The 20,596-nt window shown below is 41.3% G+C and overlaps 1 protein-coding gene across 1 annotated transcript in view; it reads left to right on the forward strand.

Annotated features, from left to right (window-relative positions):
* spegb (striated muscle enriched protein kinase b) overlaps window positions 1-20,596 on the forward strand; it is a gene marked incomplete at its 5' end in the record, with an annotated part of 129,609 nt that overhangs the window by 100,075 nt on the left and 8,938 nt on the right. Inside the window, 13 exons of the mRNA XM_084311379.1 lie at window positions 927-1,127; window positions 1,530-1,587; window positions 1,870-1,947; window positions 3,260-3,432; window positions 3,539-3,565; window positions 3,853-4,005; window positions 6,263-6,305; window positions 6,458-6,526; window positions 7,293-9,981; window positions 10,812-10,961; window positions 18,458-18,574; window positions 18,988-19,155; window positions 19,334-19,456. Coding sequence (XP_084167505.1) covers window positions 927-1,127; window positions 1,530-1,587; window positions 1,870-1,947; window positions 3,260-3,432; window positions 3,539-3,565; window positions 3,853-4,005; window positions 6,263-6,305; window positions 6,458-6,526; window positions 7,293-9,981; window positions 10,812-10,961; window positions 18,458-18,574; window positions 18,988-19,155; window positions 19,334-19,456 — 4,049 coding nt within the window. The remainder of the gene's footprint in view (window positions 1-926; window positions 1,128-1,529; window positions 1,588-1,869; window positions 1,948-3,259; window positions 3,433-3,538; window positions 3,566-3,852; window positions 4,006-6,262; window positions 6,306-6,457; window positions 6,527-7,292; window positions 9,982-10,811; window positions 10,962-18,457; window positions 18,575-18,987; window positions 19,156-19,333; window positions 19,457-20,596) is intronic.

A 20,596-nucleotide genomic window follows, 5' to 3' on the forward strand; every position in this document is an offset into this window, starting at 1 on the left:
GCTCACAATGCTTGATTGAAAGTTTAGTGTGTGCTATGTCTTTCAGTCTCTGTGGGGCTACTATGTTTTCTTCCAATTCTCTCCAAGATACCAAAGCCTGGGGATCAAACCATATTTTCAATAGTCTTAATGTGAAAGCCTTAAAATATTGTAAAAAATCTGGAACTGCCATGCCACCGTCTGCTTTATTTCTCTGTGCGGTGGATCTTTTTATGCGAGGTGGTTTGTTATTCCAAATAAATTTGTATGTGGAGGATTGTAGTCTTTTCCAGTAGCCCTCTGGAGGAGGTAACGGTAGCATTGAGCTGATGAAATTGATTCTTGGTAATACATCCATCTTAACTATTGATACCCTTGCCTGTACTGAGTTTTTAAGTTTTGCCCACCTGTCCAGGTCGTCTTTGATTTTGTTCTGTATTTTTGTGTAATTGTGCTTCACCGTTTGTCTTATGGTGGGAAATAATTCCACACCCAAGCATCTAAAATGTTTAACCATGGGTATCGCACCTGGGAGGGTTGTGTCTTTTTTTGCACAGATGTTAAGAGGAAGAAAAGCCGACTTCGGCCAATTTATTTTAAATCCCGATAAATCACCAAAGTTCTCTATCAACTTGAGTAGATGCGGCAATGTGGTGTTGGGGTTTTGCATGAACAATATTACGTCGTCCGCATATAAACTAATTTTATGTTGTTATACCATTTAACTAAATCAAATCTATTAACTCTTGTGTCACTATCGCTGGGTTGCAGCACAAGTAGCCATCTATAGTATCTCTACTATCAAAGTTGTTTTCACCAAATTGCATTGAGGATGTATTTCCTCATGTTATATTGCTATGAATGGGCATTTCCCTGTCTTTGAACATGATCATAATTGTTGGCAATTTTCTATAAGCTAAAATCCTCTCTGAATGTGTCTTCATCAGAGGTGCATTCTCCTATGTGAAGAAGGTGACCCAAAAGGTGGGCAAGATGGAGTACGCTGCAAAGTTCATCTCTGCGCGGGCCAAGAAGAAGACCTCTGCTCTGAGGGAGATGAACCTGCTGTCCAAGCTGGACCATGAGAGGGTCCTCTACTTCCACGACGCTTTTGAGAAGAAGAATGCCGTCATCATCATCACTGAAATGTACCCCTCTCAGATTTGACACACATGGCTAAATCCCAATGTCCACAGACTGCAAACCCGTGGACTGAATTAACCTATTGGATGTATTTCAATTGTGAAGTTCAGGAGTACAAGAGAGCGCAAGGGTTCTGAGATTTGGAACAACCCCGCCCTTAATCAACTGAATCAGCATTAGCTGTGCAGTACAGCGTCAGCAACCCAAGACATCAGATATTATTATAAAGATGAATTAAATGGGCTGAAAAGAAATAAAAGCAAGAGTGTGGGTTTATAATACACTCACAGGTTCTGCATAATCATATAAATTGTATAGAAATATATGAATATATACACACACACACACAGTTTCATAAAGTATTTAAAATGCCTAAAAAATAATACCATCTTTAACAATGCATACAGATGCAACGAGGAGCTTCTGGAGAGATTTACCAAAAAATCTACCGTGATGGAATCTGACGTGAGTTGTACATTGATTGGTTTGTGACTAACAGGGTAGAATGTGGTAAGATAAGCCAATATTTACATAGAATTACCTCTCAACAAGGAAAAATCAGAAGTAAAACAAGTACATCTACCCATATTTCAGGATGTTTACTTCAAATTGAAGGCTTCTTCCTAAATTTGTGGTCAAATGACAAAACATTTTGATAACAGATAACAGTCCATATTAGATAACAGTAAACATTTTTGTACATATGTACATGATGTAAATAGTGATTCTATATTCTGATGCCTCCAGGTCCGTTCCTGTATGAGGCAGCTGCTGGAGGGAGTGGACTACCTTCACCATCAGAACATCATTCACCTGGATATGAAGGTAGATCACGTCAGTGTGACTGGGTTCTAAACTGAGATTGATTTGGTCAAGTTACCACCTTTCAAAGATTTTCAATCATTTGTATCACAGTCCTCATTTGATCAGACCCACAATGAGGACCTTGTAGAATCAACGACTAGTAATGAATGGGCATGTACTTCGGTAGGAAATAGTTCCTACATGAAACCTCTCATAACAAGATCTGTGGATTATCTTGGGTCATGATTTCTGGAAAGAGACATTGCTTTTGATTTTTTCAAATGTATTTTTTGGTGCTTTGAGCGCCACAAGCAGAGTGCCATTCAATTCCATTGTATTGCAGTGATGGCAGACATCTCCAGATATATCCATAGATAGCACTCCAGGTTCAGTAAGGGTTTATTAAAAGTAGTTTACCAAAGAACAAGTATTTGCAAGTTATACATAATTATATACAGTAATATGTTTGGACAACATACTTTTCATGAGTGCTTATGCTTATAATATAGGAACTGTTATCTTACAACTTGGATGAATGCTGAGAGGAAGCAAGCAAGGATGTTTATTTCTTAGCAACGAGGAAGTAAAAAAGCAGGATATTAAGTAAGTGCCTAGAGTTTAGTATACTGCACTTGGTAGATCTGCCTTTAGCTTCTGTGATCCTGAACCAAGCAGGTCACCACAATCTGTAATTGTTTTAAAATTGTGTTTGAGGATTCTATTAGTGCAGTGCTATTTATATATTTATTTATGTGATTGTAAATACTCAAGGACATTGCAAATTAGGGCTACCCCTCAATGCAATTTAGATAGGGATATTCGATATTGGCTTTTTACCGATATCCGATATACCAATATTGTCCAATACCGATATATGCAGGGTTTCCCCCCCAAAAAAACTGAATAATTTCAGGTAATTAACATTACATATCTCTTGTCATGGAATTAACACAACATTATGCATACTTTTGACAATAAATAAAATAAGAATTCGTTTTTACTTGCTTATCTGGGTAAATAAAGGTTAAATAAATGTTAAATATATATATATATATATATATATATATATATATATATATATATAATTTATTTTTTGAAAACCTATACCGATAATTTCCGATATTAATGCCAATATCGGCCGATAATATCGGACATCCCTAAATTTAGAGTCTAAATAAAGATTGAATTGAATGAATGGATATTTATTTTGAAAGTAAGAGTAAATCATAAAGTCCTTTAAAATGGAAATACTCAAAACCTACTACCTCAGGATACTACCATACTTGAGTAGAGGTACTCAGTTACTTCCCGCCGCTTCTCTCTTTGTCCCCAGCCTGATAACATCCTCATGGCAGACCTTCACGGGGATCAGATCCGGATCTGTGATTTTGGCAACGCAGTGGAGATGACACCTGATGAGGCTCAGTACTGCAAATACGGCACACCGGAATTCGTCGCTCCAGAAATCGTCAACCAGACTCCCGTGTCCAAAGCAACAGACATCTGGTAAAGTATCTGGAGCCCATCCAGCGTAAAGACATACGTGAAAATATATCCCAATCACATCGCTCTCCTCGTTGCATTGACCTAATCCTCCTCTTTTTTTCACCAGGCCAGTTGGAGTCATTGCATATCTGTGGTACGTGAAATTGGTTGTTTGATTTCCTTGATTATTCCGTTACCCTCTGCAACATAATTATTGTAATTTCATTAATGACAACATTGATGATTTAGCTTATGTATGTCTGTGGGCAGGAAGCAATGCAGTGAAAGGAACACTTTACAAGCCTCTGAACACAGTAGCCTTTAGTGCCCTCATGTTTATGCCTCCATTTGTAACATGCATTTACAGAGACGTGCTTCTCAGGATCACGGCTGTATAGCTTGTAATTAGAGGGAGTGTTGAATGTGTGTTTCTGCTTTCAGTCTGACCGGAGTGTCTCCATTTGCTGGGGAAAATGACCGCAGCTCGGTGCTGAACATCAGGAACTACAATGTGGCCTTTGAGGAGAGCATGTTTGCCGAACTTTGCCGAGAGGCTAAGGGTTTCATCATAAAACTACTGGTAGCAGACAGACTGTGAGTGGAAAATATCTTTGTTTAAGTTTAACCTTTTGACTAGGGATGCTCGATATTGGCTTTTTTACCTATACCGATATTGTCCAACTCTTAATTTCCGATACCGATATCAACCGATATCAACCGATACCGATATATGCAGGGTTTACCCCCCCAAATTTTTTAATAATTTCAGGTAATTAACATTACATATTTCTTGTTGTGGAATTAACACAACATTATGCATACTTTTGACAATAAATAAAATCAGAATTTGTTCTTACTTGCTTGCCTGGGTAAATAAAAGTTATAGAAATGTTTTTTTGAAAACTGATACCGATATTTTCCGATATCACATTTTAATGCCGATATCGGCCGATAATATCGGTAGGCCGATAATATCGGACATCCCTACTTTTGACCAGTGTTGGGACTAACGCGTTACAAAGTAACGCGTTACAGAAACGAAGTTACTTTTTGCGCAACTAGTACTCTAACGCATTACTTTTGAAATTCAGTAACGCTACTTACGTTACTGAATGGTTCGTCACTGCGTTATTTGCGTTATATACGGCGTAGATTGATAGCGAGCGGTAGTGATTATTATTATTATCCTCATCCCCACCCGCGTAGAATGATACGAGGCGAGTCTGGCCACTGGCCAATCAGAAGTGCGCAAGAAATGCGGCTACGGAAAGAAATAGACCCTCTCTATTGTAAACAAAACAAACGCTCGCTATGAATCTACATAAAAAGAACGCAGTAACAAACTAACAAACCATTTAGCAACTACTTGGAGAGATAATTAATATACAACATGGAAACGAGATAAAGAACATGTTTGAGGCGCTGCTGGAGTCAACTGGACTAACGTAACGTTACTACATCTCAACCACCGCAGACTTTGGTGAGTCAGTGCAATGTGTTCACTGAAACTCAAGTTGATCAACGGATTTTGACTGTACGAAATCTGCCAGGGAATCTCATAATACTAATCAAACAATATAAATATAGTCCTTTCATGCACAATTGATATCCTAACTATTCTAACGTTGCAATGCTTTGATTGATATCTTAAACAACGTTGCAACTTGCAAGATGGTGAATGAATGAATGAATGAAAACTTTATTTAACAGATTGCAGAATGGGTACAATACAGTACGGCTCAATACATACAATTGTTAAGGGGATGCAGACCTGAGAAAGACGTTTGTCTTGTTTCCATCAGGGTCCCCCATTTTCAATTCATATAGACATTTATGACATACACAACATACATGACATTTATGGCATAGGGACATATAGGTATTTAGTACTGATACATTTGTGACATAAACGGTATTCAAATATACAGTACTGTTACCCCTAGCTTTGGGTAGGGCGTTCCACATTGTTGTGGCATAATTGCGAAACGTTAGTCCCTTGTTTGAGCCGAATCTGGGTTTGTTGAGCTTCCTCTGGTGTAGTGGTTGTGGTATTCACTGACCTTTGGGAAGTATTTTGACATGTACATGGGTACCCCGGTCGTATAGTGTATCTTGTAGACCAGGCCCATTGCAAGTTGCTGTACTCTGTCGTCTACTCTAAGCCATCCTAGGTTGTCAAAGTGGGCAGGGGTGAGGTGGGTTCTGGGGTCCAGGTCAAGTAGTAGTCTGACCAGTTTGTTTTGTGATGTTTGTAATTTTGTTTTAAGCGCCTTTGAGGTGCTTTGGTACCATGAGGTGCAAGCATAGTCGTAGTACCCTTGAATTATAATGGTTATAATGAAACGCTCCGGCGACATCAAGGCTGTTCCTTCAACCGGCGCACTTATTATATGACTCGGGACAACATTTGTTTGTGTCAGATTTGTGTTTGTATCTAGACCACATTGCTTAGCAGAGTTCGGTGATGTGAATGGAAACTGTCAAGTTGATCAACCGATTTTGAGTACTATAGGGCATGGGACTCGGGAGCAATCTTTTTTTTTTATCTTTTTTTTAAAATAACTAAATAGTTACTTTTCACAGTAACTCATTACTTTTGGGTGTAAGTAACTAGTACAGTAACGAAGTTACTTTGAAATGAAGTAACTAGTAAAGTAACTGAGTTACTATTTTTCAGTAACTAGCACAACACTGCTTTTGACTGAATAAATCTGTATCTCTCCTAATAATAATACATTTGTTGAGACTTATTTGACAAAGATGCATCGTCATATATTCAATTCTCATTGAAATATATCCTTTGAAATGTTATACACCTCATATCTTATGAAATGTTATATTCCTCTTGCAGGAGACCTGATACACAGGAATGTCTCCGACACCCCTGGTTCAAGGTATGACATGGCCAGTGGCTATGATGAAAGCTATCTCATGAACAATAACCTTTGGTTCATATGACTTGGATATCATGAAAGATTATACTGAGCAATGTTCCATCACTCGGGTATTCTTACAGTAGTACCTCTGTTTTCTTTGTGTTGCATAGACACTAACCAAGGGAAAGGCTATCAGTACAGAGGGCCTCAAGAAGTTTGTATCCCGCAGAAAATGGCAGGTAAGATATTTCTTATAATTATTATGTAATCCTTTAAAATGGAAATACTCAAAAAGTACAAATACCTCAGAATACTACCATACTTAGTAGAAGTGCTTAGTTAATTCCCACCCTTCTCTCTTTGTCCCCGGCCTGATCCTCATGGCAGACCCTCACAGGGTTGCAACTATAATTGTATGCCAACTTGAAGTTTTTAATGTTGAGGGCGGCTACGTGGTGCAGTGGGCAAGGCACTCACCACGAATACTGGAGGCTGGGCTCAAACAGATCATCTCCCTGTTCGAGCCCAGCTCTCCACATTGCTTTCAGTTTGGCTGGTCGTCCGCACTAATACACATTGGCAGTATTAGGGGGAGGGAAAACTGATGGGTGGGGATCGGGCGTTGTGGACAGCGACTCCTACAGGTCGGTTGGTGCGCCTGCGCAGTAGAATCAGGAAGCGATGGGGGCGGCGCCCCTCCAAAGCCCAGACCCCTCACGCTGAAAGATCGAGCCGCGCAGGTGGAAAGATGCGACTGCTGTTACCTCGAGTATCGGAGGGGACTCGTGCTATGTATGACTTAGTCCACATTGCAGCCGGCTTGTGGGAGGCAAGAAACATCGTTCAAAGACAGGGGAGGGTTGAATTGGACGATACGAAAATTGGGATGGGAGAAAAATTGAAAATGGGAGAAAAAGTGGATAAAAATAAAAAGTTTTTAATGTTATGTAATGTGTGGTGTGTGTGTGCGTGCGTGTGTTGTTATGTCATGTTTACCCTTTTTAGCGGTCTCTAATCAGCTACAAATCCAAAATGATCATGAGGTCCATCCCTGAGTTGTTGAACGATTCTTCCAGCCATATCTCAATCGCAGTTCCCAGGCACCTCAAAGAGGGCTCGCCAGTGCCATCATCATCTTCTGACTCTGACGAAGATGTTGATGAACTGCCATTCCTTCCAATGCCCCATACCATGGAATTCTCTGGATCAAGAATGTCCTTGAATGATCTCCAGGGTGACGAGAAGGAAACAGGGAGTAGGAATGGAACCGCTGACCAATCGGGTTCAGCTGATAAAGCCCAGGAGTCCGTGGAGAGCGAACCTATGGGAAAGGAGAAAGAAGGGGTAGAATCGGCAGGTAAGGGCCGTCTAAGGAAGAGGTCGACACAAGACAATAACAAGGGTTCCTCAGATGAAGAGCCCCCTGCTGAGTTGCCACAAAGATCTGAGCCGGCGAGAAGGCCCCTTCGAAGGGGCTCCAGCATGGAGTCAGATAAGCCAGAAGGAGGACACCGAAGAGGGGAGCTTAGGAGGGGCGGCTCCGCCGACAGTGCATTGACACTTCGCATTACACCAGAGGAGGGTGCTGGGGAAGGGACCGTAGAGGATGGCAGGGGAGTCCTCAAAAAGGCTATATCCATGGAACTGCCAAGGAGGAGCCCCAGCCCAGGAGCTGCCAATATGAGTCAAGAGGACTACGCTTCGAAGCTGGAGCTCATGAGGCAACGACTGCTCCGTGGAGGCTCTGTGGAAAAGAAGATGGGTGGATTGCGAGGTCCTTTGTTTGAGACATTAGGAATGGGAGAGGAAAAACGCTCATCATCCGCAGAGCGATATTCTCGTGCACCTCGTTTGGGCCCACCCCCATTAACTAGGGCTGCATCCACTGACTCTCCAAGGGACGATGTCCCTAAAGCAAAGGTTCTTCGTAAAAGCGCTTCCTTTAGTCAAGGTGATTCAGAACCTATACCTTTACACCGACGATCAGGAGCCCCCTTGGAGATCCCCCTGGCACAAATAGAAGAGCGAAGGCTTAAGGAAGCTATATCTATGTCTTCTCTTACGGAACAATTCAAGCTGGACTCCCGTCCAACAACTCCTAGAGAGCCTTCTCCAAAACCACCCACTCCAGAATCTGTTGTTCAGGAGAGCCCGACTAAAATGGAGTGTGAGGAATCATTAATGGAGAAAGAGATCAAGCCTGATGAAACTATGAGCGAAAAGATGGATGGTGTGACCACAGATAGTAACTTTGATGAAAGATCAAGCACAAGCGGTTTTTCAGAGAAGGACATGAGCATGTCAGAAGAACCAATGATTGAATCAGAGTATACCGGCCAGAGAGAGCCTAGCCCTCCTCTCATGGCCCAAAGCACTGTGCAGGAAGAGAAGATGGAGGAAGAAAAAGAAGAGATTATGGAGGAAGTGGGGAAGAAGACGGAGGTCAGTGTCGTGGAGACAAAGGTTGAAGAAGTTGAAGAAGTACAAGGAAAGATAGAAGAGGAAGTGAACATGCTAGCTAGATCTTCTGAGATGACCATCACAACCAGCTCTGTTATGGTCACACCTACACATGACTATACAAGGGCCCAGAGTGATGTTGTGCCAACCTATGTGACGCCCTCTCTCCCTGCCCGTGTCGTGCTTCCAGATGGAAGGAGTTCAGCATACGCTAGCATTATGCAAACGATCATGGTCCCCACACTCCAGCCACTCAACGAGCTGTCATTAGGTCCCTCCACACCCATAGGTGCTCCAGCTCCCTCAACCATGCCAATGTCAACACCAACATTTGTCCCCACGCCTGCACCCAGTCAAATGACACCGGTCACCGTTGTGCATCCTGCGGTCTACTCGAGGGTAGCATCGCCCGAGCTGATGACCAAAGAGCCAAGTCCACCCATGACTCTCACGCAGACCCCACCAGGAAGCGACCTTCAGGACATCTCTTCTGAGGAGGTCTTCGAAGCTCGATTTAAAAAGCGTGAGTCTTCCCTCACAAGGAGCCTGAAGTTTCTGTCTAGGTCAAAGAATGACGACAAACCAATTCCTTTGGACTCTACAGAACCAGGCGAAGAAATATATCGACCAAGCCCGATCGGCTCACCATTGCAAATTGCACCGAGGCGACTGGAGGAAAAGTCAAAGTCAGTGCAGGACCTACGCGAAGCTCAGAAGGACCAAGGCTTCATGAGGAGGCTTTCCATGCGCTTGAAGAGAACGCCGTCAGCCGAGCGAAAGGAGGAAAAGTCCAAAGAAGAGGAGCAGTCTGCTTTTAGGCGCAGGCTCTCCTGGAACATAGGTCGAAGAGGGTCCCAGGAAAAGAAAGAGGTGGAGATGACTCAGATGGATGGCACCGCCGAGGCCCAGTCGGAGCAAGAAGAGAAGGAGCTCAAGAAACCTAACGAGTCTCCCGTCTTGACAATGCGCAGGAAGATCGAATCTACGGTGGCTGAGATCTCCACCAGGATTCGCAGCTATTCGGAGGAGAGGAGGGTCGCGTCAGAGGAGAAGGAGGCCAAGTCTGAGAACAAGAGAACACCCATTCTTTCCATGCTTCGCCGCTCAACGTCAGAGGGTCGCGGTATGAAGAGTATGAGTCCTCCTCAGAACCAACTGGCGTCTCAGGCTAGTAACGGTGCCTCGACAGAGTCTCTGGAGTCCATGTCGAGCCAGAAGTCAGAAACGACAAAGGGTAAGAGACAAATCTCTTCATCTTAACCCTTTCACTACTACATTACAAAGGGTTAACACATTCACTACCACACTACAGAAGGTTAACCTTTTACTACCACACTACACATGGGTAGTGAAAGGGTTAACCTTCTATTGTGTGGTAGTGAAAGGGTTAAAGGGGTACTTCACCAAAAATAATGCTGATTTTGAATATGACCACCAGTGATGTCATCGGGGACATTGAATGCTTGTGTTGTGTTAATTACATCTCAATTAAATGATAAGGTAGCAGTCCCTATAAGATAAGGTATTGCTATATTTTTCATTTAGATGATTTCATGGTGCTGTAATTAACACAACATATTCATACTAATTTACTAATTTAACCGTCAAACTAAATGAATGTGTGCAAAACTGTTTAGAGTTTTTGGATGTGTGTGAGATTATGTGCAAAATAAATCAGCATTGTTTTTTGGTGAAATGCCCTTTTTACAGGTTTTGGTACAATTAATCCCGCACTGCAAAAAGTATTTATTTCCTATCATAAAATGCTTAATTTAGCAATATCTTAGAAATAACATTGAGTTTCCTAGGGTGTAAGTTTGATCAAGTATGACCTTACAGAATACTGTCACTTTGGCTTTCCTTTTTTCTTTTTGATCAAGTTATTTTTTATTTAAGATTGTTTACAACAACAGCAAACAACACAATATAAACGCTTTGGCTTTCCTTGTTGTACACTGCATGTAAATAATTCTTCCTTTTGGTTTTCTAAACGTATCCACTTTCTTTCCTATCTTCTGTCAGTTTTAGTTCACAGTTAAAAAAAATGTATACTGTATTTTTAAGGCGCAGAGGCTGAACGCAGGTCACGCTGGGACCGATGGGGCCTGACCAGAGGGAAGCGAGACAAGACAATATCACAGCCTGACATCCCATCAGCAATCGCCAGAGAAAACAGTGCCCTACGTTCACGGCAGTACTCCAAGCTTGCTTCTGGTGAGTCCCATTTACCCACGATATTGTAGTTAAAAGGCACAATGCTGAATTTTAGACCATCAAAATCTGGGGTATACAGTATGTGCATAATGTTTTTTGATAAGAGTTTTATATGAATTATATGAATTATCTTTTTATTAAATCAATAAAAAGAGAATAAAAAAAGAGTTTTATATGACGATGGAAAATATGCTTTTGGTAACTTTCTCAACCCATCAAAGCATTTCACATGTAAAGCAAAGCAAAGCTTTTACAGCTACCATATAGAATGTGCTAAGTTTTAGGTTTGGCTGCACCGTCGGTCCTTGTATCAAGAGCTCAGTCAATCAATTGAGAATTGAAATGCTCCACATACCATATTTAGTTTTATATTACATATTATTATAATTTTATTTATATTTTTTTTGCTCTTCACAAAAATGTGGTGTTCTATTTATTTTAGAACCGAGAGAGCAAGGTTAAACTACAAGTAACAAAAAAAACATAAACGGCACTAGTGAAACAGCAAACTTGAGAATACGGAAAATAAACAGGAACAAAAAAACACTAACACTTACTTAGAATGAAAACACAGTGCAACACGACGTGGACAGGAAGGGGGAAACTGGAGGTATGTCGCCACACAGAAATGAGGAAGGACACACTTAAATACTAGACTAATTACAATTGACAACACCTGGCACGGCCAGTCCAAAAACACAGAAACAATTAAACACCAACTAGACACAAAAGCGATATCACAACAACCAAGACAATATCACGAACAACAACCAGACAGGGGGATGACAATTAAACAAGGAAAGGAAAAGCCCAGGACAACATACATGAAGAAATTAACTCAACTATCTTAAAGAAACACAAAATGGTGGCCTTCATCATCTGGCCCATCTGATGGTGACCACTAGAGGGAGGTAGGAGACCAGGTAGGAGACCACTGTTCCCATTGTGGCCACTGTTCACTTTGTGAGCAAAGTTCTCATTGTCCTCCCTGGAACCGTTACGGGTTATGCAGGTGTTTAAGTATGAATATAGAAGGGTGATATGCAGGTGTATAAGTAGTTATATAGAAGGGTGATATGCAGATGTATAAGTAGTTATTAGAGGTGGGCATAGATTAATTTTTTTAATCTAGATTAATCTATCTGCAATCCTGGATTTAATCTAGATTAATCTAGATTAAAATGGCTAAAAAAAAAGAAAATGTGTGTGTTCTACCCAAATAATGACCAGAAGTAAGTCCTTACTTTTTCTTTCCTCCTTATGTTTCTCAGGCCAGGTGGCCCATTACACCATGAGCCCATCTCCCGTTTCCAAAATGCATTACAGACTGTTTGAAAAAGCTGTTTTGCTATGATAATTGGTAATGAAATATCAAAATAATGTTCAATAAGATGTACTTGTGTTTAATAAGTTGTTTTATTCAGAAGTTAACACAAATAAATAATATTACCAGTACAGTACAGTATCTAGCACACTCTCAGGAGCAAAACAGAAAGAAGCATTTCAAACTTGAACTATGGAGTTGCTCAGTGGCCAATGGTGTCAACTGTGGTTGTACTGGGCAGCTCCCAGGTGTGAATTGAACTGTGTGAATGTGAAGCAGGGCGTTCCTGAAAAAGAGCATCTGTGCTCAGCGAACCTACCCTGGGTAGATAAATGTAAAAAAAAAAAAAATGTAATTTTTTTTTTTTTTTTTTTTTTTTTTTTTAGATTAATGCGTTAATTATATTATCGCGCGATACTAGTATCGCGTTAACGCAGCACGTTAACGCCGTTAACGGCCCAGCTCTAGTAGTTATATAGAAGGGTTATATGCAGGTGTATAAGTAGTTATATAGAAGGGTGATATGCAGATGTATAAGTAGTTATATAGAAGGGTTATATGCAGGTGTATAAGTAGTTATATAGAAGGGTTATATGCAGGAGTATAAGTAGAAATATAGAAGGATTAGATACAGGTGCCAGTAGCTGTATATATGTTGACAGGCTGCTGCTCTGAAACGGTCTGGTACCGTCTGGCACTCTCTGGTACTGTCTGGCACTGTCTGGCACCCTCGTCTCTGGACAGACTCCATCGCCCTGCTCCTCGAACCTCGGCTGTGTCCCTCAGAACATGTGGCATCAATCCTCCTCTTGGCCAGACGCTTCACCGCTTTCATCTTTCCACAGCAAAACGGTCGGCAAGGCACCTTGGTTGAGAAATGCAGGTTTCAGTCTGTGTTGTAGGATAGACAGTCTATCTATCCTGTCTCAAGATGCACAATGAGATCTTCTTCTTCTTCTTCTTATTTGAATTTCCGGCAGTGTAGACGCATCGTGGTGTATTACTGCCCTCCGCAATTCTTTTTATGGGCTCTTCGTCTTCTTCTACTTCACCTTCTTCTTCTACTGGGACCCTCCTTGCCCCCTGCGATCTTTTTCTGGGCTGCAAGAATTGTTGAATATATATAAAACACAAATGACATGTTCTAGAATGTACTATTATGACATCATACTGTGACACACAAATGTTCTAGAATGTACTTATTACATATCGTCGCCCTCTTAAAATAGTGGCCTAAGTCATAATTTCTCGTTTTTCAGGAAACATAATAAACTGAACCATATATATAATATATTATATTTATTAATAATTTCACACAAAAAATGTATGACAATAGAAGACAATTAACATAAAAATAACGATGTCTATCAATTATGTAACAAAAGGAATAAATGACTTAGGCCAATTTACAAACATGCCGTTGTGATTTGAGCCATTTTAAACCTGACTTAGGCCAAATTACTTCTTGAGTAAGTGACTTGGGCAAAACGTGTCACTTCTTGTATTCCCATTTCTTTGACAGACAATGGGGAAGGATAAGCCACACTAGCAGGGCACACAGAGACTCAGGAGACAGAGGGCAGTTTGGCCGTGGTTGGCCTGGCCCTTTAAATTCAATAAAGCAAACTCAACAGTTACAACTCAAATCACTTATGAGGGCCGACGTTCCACTCTACTGGTTAAAGTTGCTTACTCGTGAGTAGTAAGTTTGTTGATAAAGAAAAATACTGTCCACAGCCGCTCGCTCCAGTGTAAAACAAAGATATCCAAATGGGTTATTTCTCTTCCACAGCGAAGTCTTTCTTTACAGAAGTGGTCCTAAAGCTATTTTCCTAAATATTCACGTTACTACTACAAGGTAAGAAAACTGTATTTTCACAGTCTCCAAAATCACCGCCGACTCGACACATGAAAATTCCTCCACACTGGAAAGCCGTAAATCAACTTACCGGCTCTTTCCACAGCAAAACGGTAGGCTTGGCACCTTGGTTGAGAAATGCAGGCTTCAGTCTATGTTGTTTAGTCTATCTGTTGAGTCCTGTTCAGTCCTGTTTCAAGCTACACACTGCCTGTTGTGAGAGAATTGTGGACTATATATAGAGACACAAATGTTCTAGAATGTTCGGTTATGACATCATACGGTGACATCACCAATGTTCCAGAACGTTCGATCATGACATCATACTGTGACATCACAAATGTTCTAGAACGTTCGGTCATGACATCATACTGTGACATCACAAATGTTCTAGAATGTTCTATTATGACAAATAAGACGGTTCAATGACTTTATCTAAATCCAATCAATATTCCTAATACCGTTTCAATGTAAGGTTATAAAAATAAACATTCATATAATACAATAACCTAAATATATAGCTTTGGCTCCTACATCACTCTTGGCTAAATCAAACATGCCAAGGTGACTCAAACACTGAGGAGGAGGCATGTTCCTCTCCTCACTTCTCCCCCCAGCTCTTCTTTACTGGGTTTTTATTGTAGTTAAATCACTCAAAATCAAACAAATGGCAGGAAAATCAAACACTGGGAGGCATGTTCCTCTCCTCACTTCTCCCTTCAGCTCTTCTTTGCAGAGCTATTGATTGATGCCTATTTATGTGGCAAATTATCGAAGAAGTGATGACACTCGGTGGGCATGACATGTTTCATGGACTGAAGGTCCTGAAACTTCCTCTCTGTGATTAGCAGAGCATGTGGAAACATTCTAATCCATGTCATCAGCTCGTTTGGCACCTGGACCCTCTGTGGCAGTGCTTCCCATGAGTTATCCAAGAAGGATAGCTTGTAATGGACCTTGCCATCACTGCTAAACTGAAGAGCGCGCAAATTATGTACAATCGGATCTCCAGCTTTTTTGCCTGGTCTGATGCTGAGGATGTAAGAGCCATTCAATTTCAGGATTTCATCATGCTTGACCACCTTCACATGGTAGGGTGATGGTCTGATTCTTGCAGTCTGGAGTATGATCACGTAGTCTCTCGGGGTGATGATATCCGTAATAATTTTACTTTCAATGGTACTATGCATGCTGTCACAGGGTGATGGTCTGATTCTTGCAGTCTGGAGTATGATCACGTAGTCTCTCGGGGTGATGATATCCGTAATAATTTTACGTTCAATGGTACTATGCATGCTGTCACACTCCATTTGTATGTGTCCAGCAACAAGGTACTTCTGTGTTATTAGTACCCCATATTTCCTGGCAAGCTCAGAAAATGCATTCGCCACATTTGCATTGCGGTTCTGATAACCACAACCATCACTCCACACTACTATCTCCTTGATTTCTGGATGATCTTTGATCAAACCTTCAAAATGGCTATATTGAAGGTGTGCGAATACTTCGCTACTGAGATCGCCCTGAGTCTTGTCCCACATGTAGCAGTACCCTTCCTTTGATTTCAAGTCATAGAGGGTAAAGTTATGGACCTGCAGTTTTGTTTTGTAATACAGGCAGCTGGCTTGGGTTTTTGGACACAGCAGCATGGCTTGCAAGTCCATTGTCCAAACGGACTTCTCATTGTTTGCAGAATCCTTGTCGTGTGATTTCTCTTGTCTTGCTTCATCTTTCGCCATCACATGTGCATCATATTTGGCCTTACTGATATTACCATGCTTGAATGAAACACAAACATCACACTGATCTTTTCAAGGAATGAATACGGAATACTTTCCTTCATGGAACACATCTGTAAAATGCCGTATCCCAACGGCCCTCACTCCAGCAGTTGCAGCTGCTTGTTGATATTCCCGATGTAGTTGGGAGATGGTTGTGCCTGGGTGAAGGAACTTCTTGTCTTTGTAGGTCGCTGTGCTTCTGCAGTAATGTGAATCAACAGTGGGCAGGTCCTTCAACCAGTCCTTAAGGAAATCTGTGACGTCACTTTCCAGCTTTGCATGCTTGCCACTCTTAGGTCCAGATTTAGTTGGCGGGGCTGCTGCTTGTCTGTCATGGTCGATGGTGTCTTCATTCAGCCAGTGTCTAATGGTTCTTTCATGGAGACCAAGTGTAGAAGAAAAAAGTGCCTGGCACACTTTATGACTCGTTCCATCCTGAAGTTTAAGTTGGTAGGACAATGACACATTGCGCCTGGATTCTTCAGCAACTTTCCTTTGCTTTATGGCGACTTTTGTGACCAAAGTTTTGATGTATAACCGACGTTCTTCCCAGGTGTTCATCGACCAAACATTCTGAAATATCCACTGCCTCTGTTCTTCTGTAATGGATTGGCAGTCTCGAGTCTTGACTCGTTGACAGAACTTTGAATTGCAGGGAGGACCCTTAGCCTTCGCAGGTATTTTGTTGCCACCTTTGCCCTTGTACGGCATTCCTTTGAGACGTTTCTGCTTGGATTCATTCACTATTTTGTGTTTGTAATTAAACTATAATTTGTGACAGTAAAAGACTAAATAACTACACAACATGTATAGATAGCCTTGCCTATATTATAGTAAACCTCATCACTTACCAATAGGGGACGAGCCCTGAATCATGGAAATGACTTCATCCAGACTGTAGCTTTTCTTGCTTCTCGAAGCATCTGCCATCTTGAAAAGTTGTAAAATTGCATGTCTTGTGACTTAGGCAAAAGATAAAACTGCCTAAGTCACACTCTTGACATAGGCTATATTCTTCCAGGGTAGAAACAGCATGATCCTTTCAATTAAGGATGTAGGCGATTGTACCAGAGGGTGGCCAGCATCATGAAGATATGAGTTAGGCAAAAAAAAACATTTTCTCCAAAAAATTACTTAGGCCATTATTTTAAGAGGGTGATGATATTATTATATATTTTATTTGTCTACCCAGTCTATGGGCTACACTCTTGTTTACTTTTTGTTTGATGATTGGGCCTCTAATGGAGTATAAGGGCAATATATCATCAGTGAGATTACAGAAACAAACTGTATGCTGCATGGCCTACTAACTCACAGCACAACACAACAAAACAAAACAAGAGTTGTATCTGAACCACACTGTAAACGTTGCCAGCTCATTACTCTCCGTCACTGTACAGTAAATGACCAAGTAAGGCTTTGTCAATATTCAAATGTACAGTGTAAAATGTGTGTGTGTCCCCTTCCCAACCCCCCCCCCCCCCCCCCCCCCCCCCCCCCCCCCCCCCCCCACCTCCAATGTACAGCCCTCACCCAACCCACCCAACCCCACCCCACCCAACCAACCTCCTCCAATGTACAGTTTCTATGCCAAATGTATATACACTCCTTTTCTGGACACTTTTGTATCACAAACAGTACTGTATTTGCAAATCTGATATGTCATAAATGTATAGATGTAGCAGTACTGTCTATCTGTATGTCATGTATGTCATATATGTTATGATGAATTGAAAATGGGGGACCCTGATGTAAACAAGTCGAAAGTCTTTCTCTGGTCTGCATCCCCTTAACAATTGTATGTATTGAGCTGTACTGTACTGTACCCATTCTGCAATCTGTTAATAAACTTTTCAATCAATCACTAACAAAAGAGCATTGTATCCATTTTACATTTTAAGTTGGCACTTACAATGTTAGTCTAATGGAAATCTGAAGATAGAAGGAAGGAATAAGTTGCAGAGGATAGTGAATGTGGCCTCAAAAACCATAGGGAAGCCACAAAAACAGATATGCTACATATTTACAATGAAGTGCTTAGGAAGAAAGCTAGGTAGATAGTGGGTGACCCCTCTCACTCACTCTATGGTGAGTTTGAGCTGTCGTTACAGACTACCTAGGGCAAACCGAAACATTAAAAAAAAACTCCTTCATTCCTAATGCCATTAAGGCATTAAATTAATCTTGCACTCGTTAGACCCGGTCCTTGTTGATGTATTGTATTCCTACATTCTATGCACTTCTCCATTACAGAAGTATGTATATGTACAGTATAATGCCTGCCGTCATTGTCATTGTTGTTGTTTTATTTGTTTGTTCAAGGGAAAGACACATTTCCACATTGTGGACAATAAAGTGAAACTAACTAACTAACTAACTAACTAACTAACTAACTAACTAACTAACTAACTAACTAACTAACTAACTAACTAACTAACTAACTAACTAACTAACTAACTAACTAACTAACTAACTAACTAACTAACTAACTAACTAACTAACTAACTAACTAACTGATGCCTCTGGGTTGTAGATTTCCCTCCTGTGTTCCACATCAAGCTGAGGGACCATGTCCTGCTGGAAGGAGATCCAGTCACTCTCAGCTGCCTCCCGGCAGGCAGCCCCCACCCACACATCAACTGGATGAAGGGTAAGAGCCTCTTTTAAATGAGACCATTTTGACCTTTTACTCGCTGGCTTCACACATAGATCATGTTGAACTGCTGAACTGAAAGCAAGTGCGTGTGCTTATCTGAGTCTTATCACCAACCTGCAAGCTTGTGAAAAAAATAAGAAGTGTCGTTACAAATGATCAAATGATGGTGGTGATATGGAAGTGGTGTATAAATGCAGAGCTCAGCAGTAGTGTGTGCTGTTTACTAATAACGGTTTCATCCTTTCTACTAAATATGCATGAGCCGTACATTGATCTGTACCATTTTCTTTTAATCATTATTCTTCATTACTGACCAATTTAAGCCAAGAAAATAAACACCATTAATTCCTATGCAGACCCAAAGACAGTTCTTTCAGAGGAAGCGTTTTGGCTTGTGTTTCCCTCAGATAAGAAGCCTCTGGAGATCGATGCCCGGATGAACATGATCTCCTGTCCTGACGGCAGACAGCTGCTGATGATCATGCAGACGAACAAGAAGGACGCTGGGCTCTATGAGTGTGTCGCCATCAACCCCTTGGCTGCTGTGTCCAGCTCTTGCACTATCTCCCTCGCCCGTACGTTGACATGGACAATAGTATCAGGAGGAGAGAGAGAGAGAGAGAGAGGTTTATAGAGGGATAGAAAGGGAACGCTGAGAGAAAGAAGCAAATGGTAGTTGGGGAAGAGTAGATAATAGTCGTTTTTTTATGATTGTGGGCATTAGTATTGCTAATGTCTCTTTTTCTCTCAAAGGTCTACCCAATCGTCCCGGGACCCCTGAGATTCCTCAGCGGTACAAGAACACAGCTCTGGTTCTGTGGAGGCCCTCAGACACCATGGCTCCCTGCACATACTCTCTGGAGAGAAGAGCAGAGGGTCAGTCCACAAACATCTCCAATTATTTTCTCGTATTCTTTTTTCAGCTACTATAAACTGAAAAGTGTCTTAAAGTTAACATGACAAAATGTATGTATTTATTTAGTTGTTAATTTATTTGACACTACATTAAAACACATAACACTAGGCGGCCGGGTAGCGCAGCGGACTAAGCGTCTGTCTACCACCGCAGAGACACTGGTATCGAATCCAGCTGTCAGCGGTGCCTCCGGCTTGGCCGGTCGTCATACTGACACAATTGTCAGCGGGAGGGAAGCCGGTGGGTGGTATTCTGGTCGTTGTAAACAGCGACTCCTACAGGTCGGTCAGGGTGCCTGCACAGCGAGGAAGGGATCTGGGTGAGGTAGTGTGACCTCCCACGCGTTACACTTCACCAATGAGAGTCCTCACTGCCAGGTGAAAAGAGGCTGCTGGCTGTCTCCTATGTATCGGAGGAAGAAGCATGTGATAGACTTCAGGGCTCCCTAGACCGGCATGTGGGGGGGAAATGCGCGCAACGACCAGGAAGGGGGGTGGGGAATTACGACTAAATTGGGATGGGAGGAAAATACAAGAAAAATAGGAGGAGAAAAAGTTGATAAATAAAAACACATAACACTAAATTAAAGCTAAGCTAATCAAACAAATCTCGTCTTTCCCTTTTTACTGTATAATTATTTAGATTACTTTCAGATTAGACCCTTCCTACTAACAGATTGAATAGCAAAACTGTGAAATGTACCTTTGAGAACTTGTAATGGGTAGTCATATAGACGTTTTAACTGGAATTCTATTGCTAGGAAACACTTTGGACCCAAGTGTATTTCCTGTCAACTATTTTATTAGCAGAAATTGCAACAGGAAATAAACGTGGGTCCATTTAGAATGTTTATGTTGTCATGTTGAACCCACCTATAGGGAGGTGTAGTGGTTACGTCATAGTGGTTTCGTGTTCCACCCTCTGTCCAACGCAATGTATTTTCCCATTGCCCATTTCTAAATCGTCTCGTTTAAAACAAATAAAGCATTAACATTTACCTTTCTGTGCTTATTCATCCACAATCTATAGCTCAACATGAAAATATTCGAAATTAATCATAAAAAAAATCGCCAAATTTAATTTCAACCAAAAATGCTTAC

The sequence above is a fragment of the Notolepis coatsorum genome, assembly GCF_963971535.1.
Source record: "Notolepis coatsorum genome assembly, chromosome: 3".
In the NCBI taxonomy this organism is placed as follows: Eukaryota; Metazoa; Chordata; class Actinopteri; order Aulopiformes; family Paralepididae; genus Notolepis; species Notolepis coatsorum.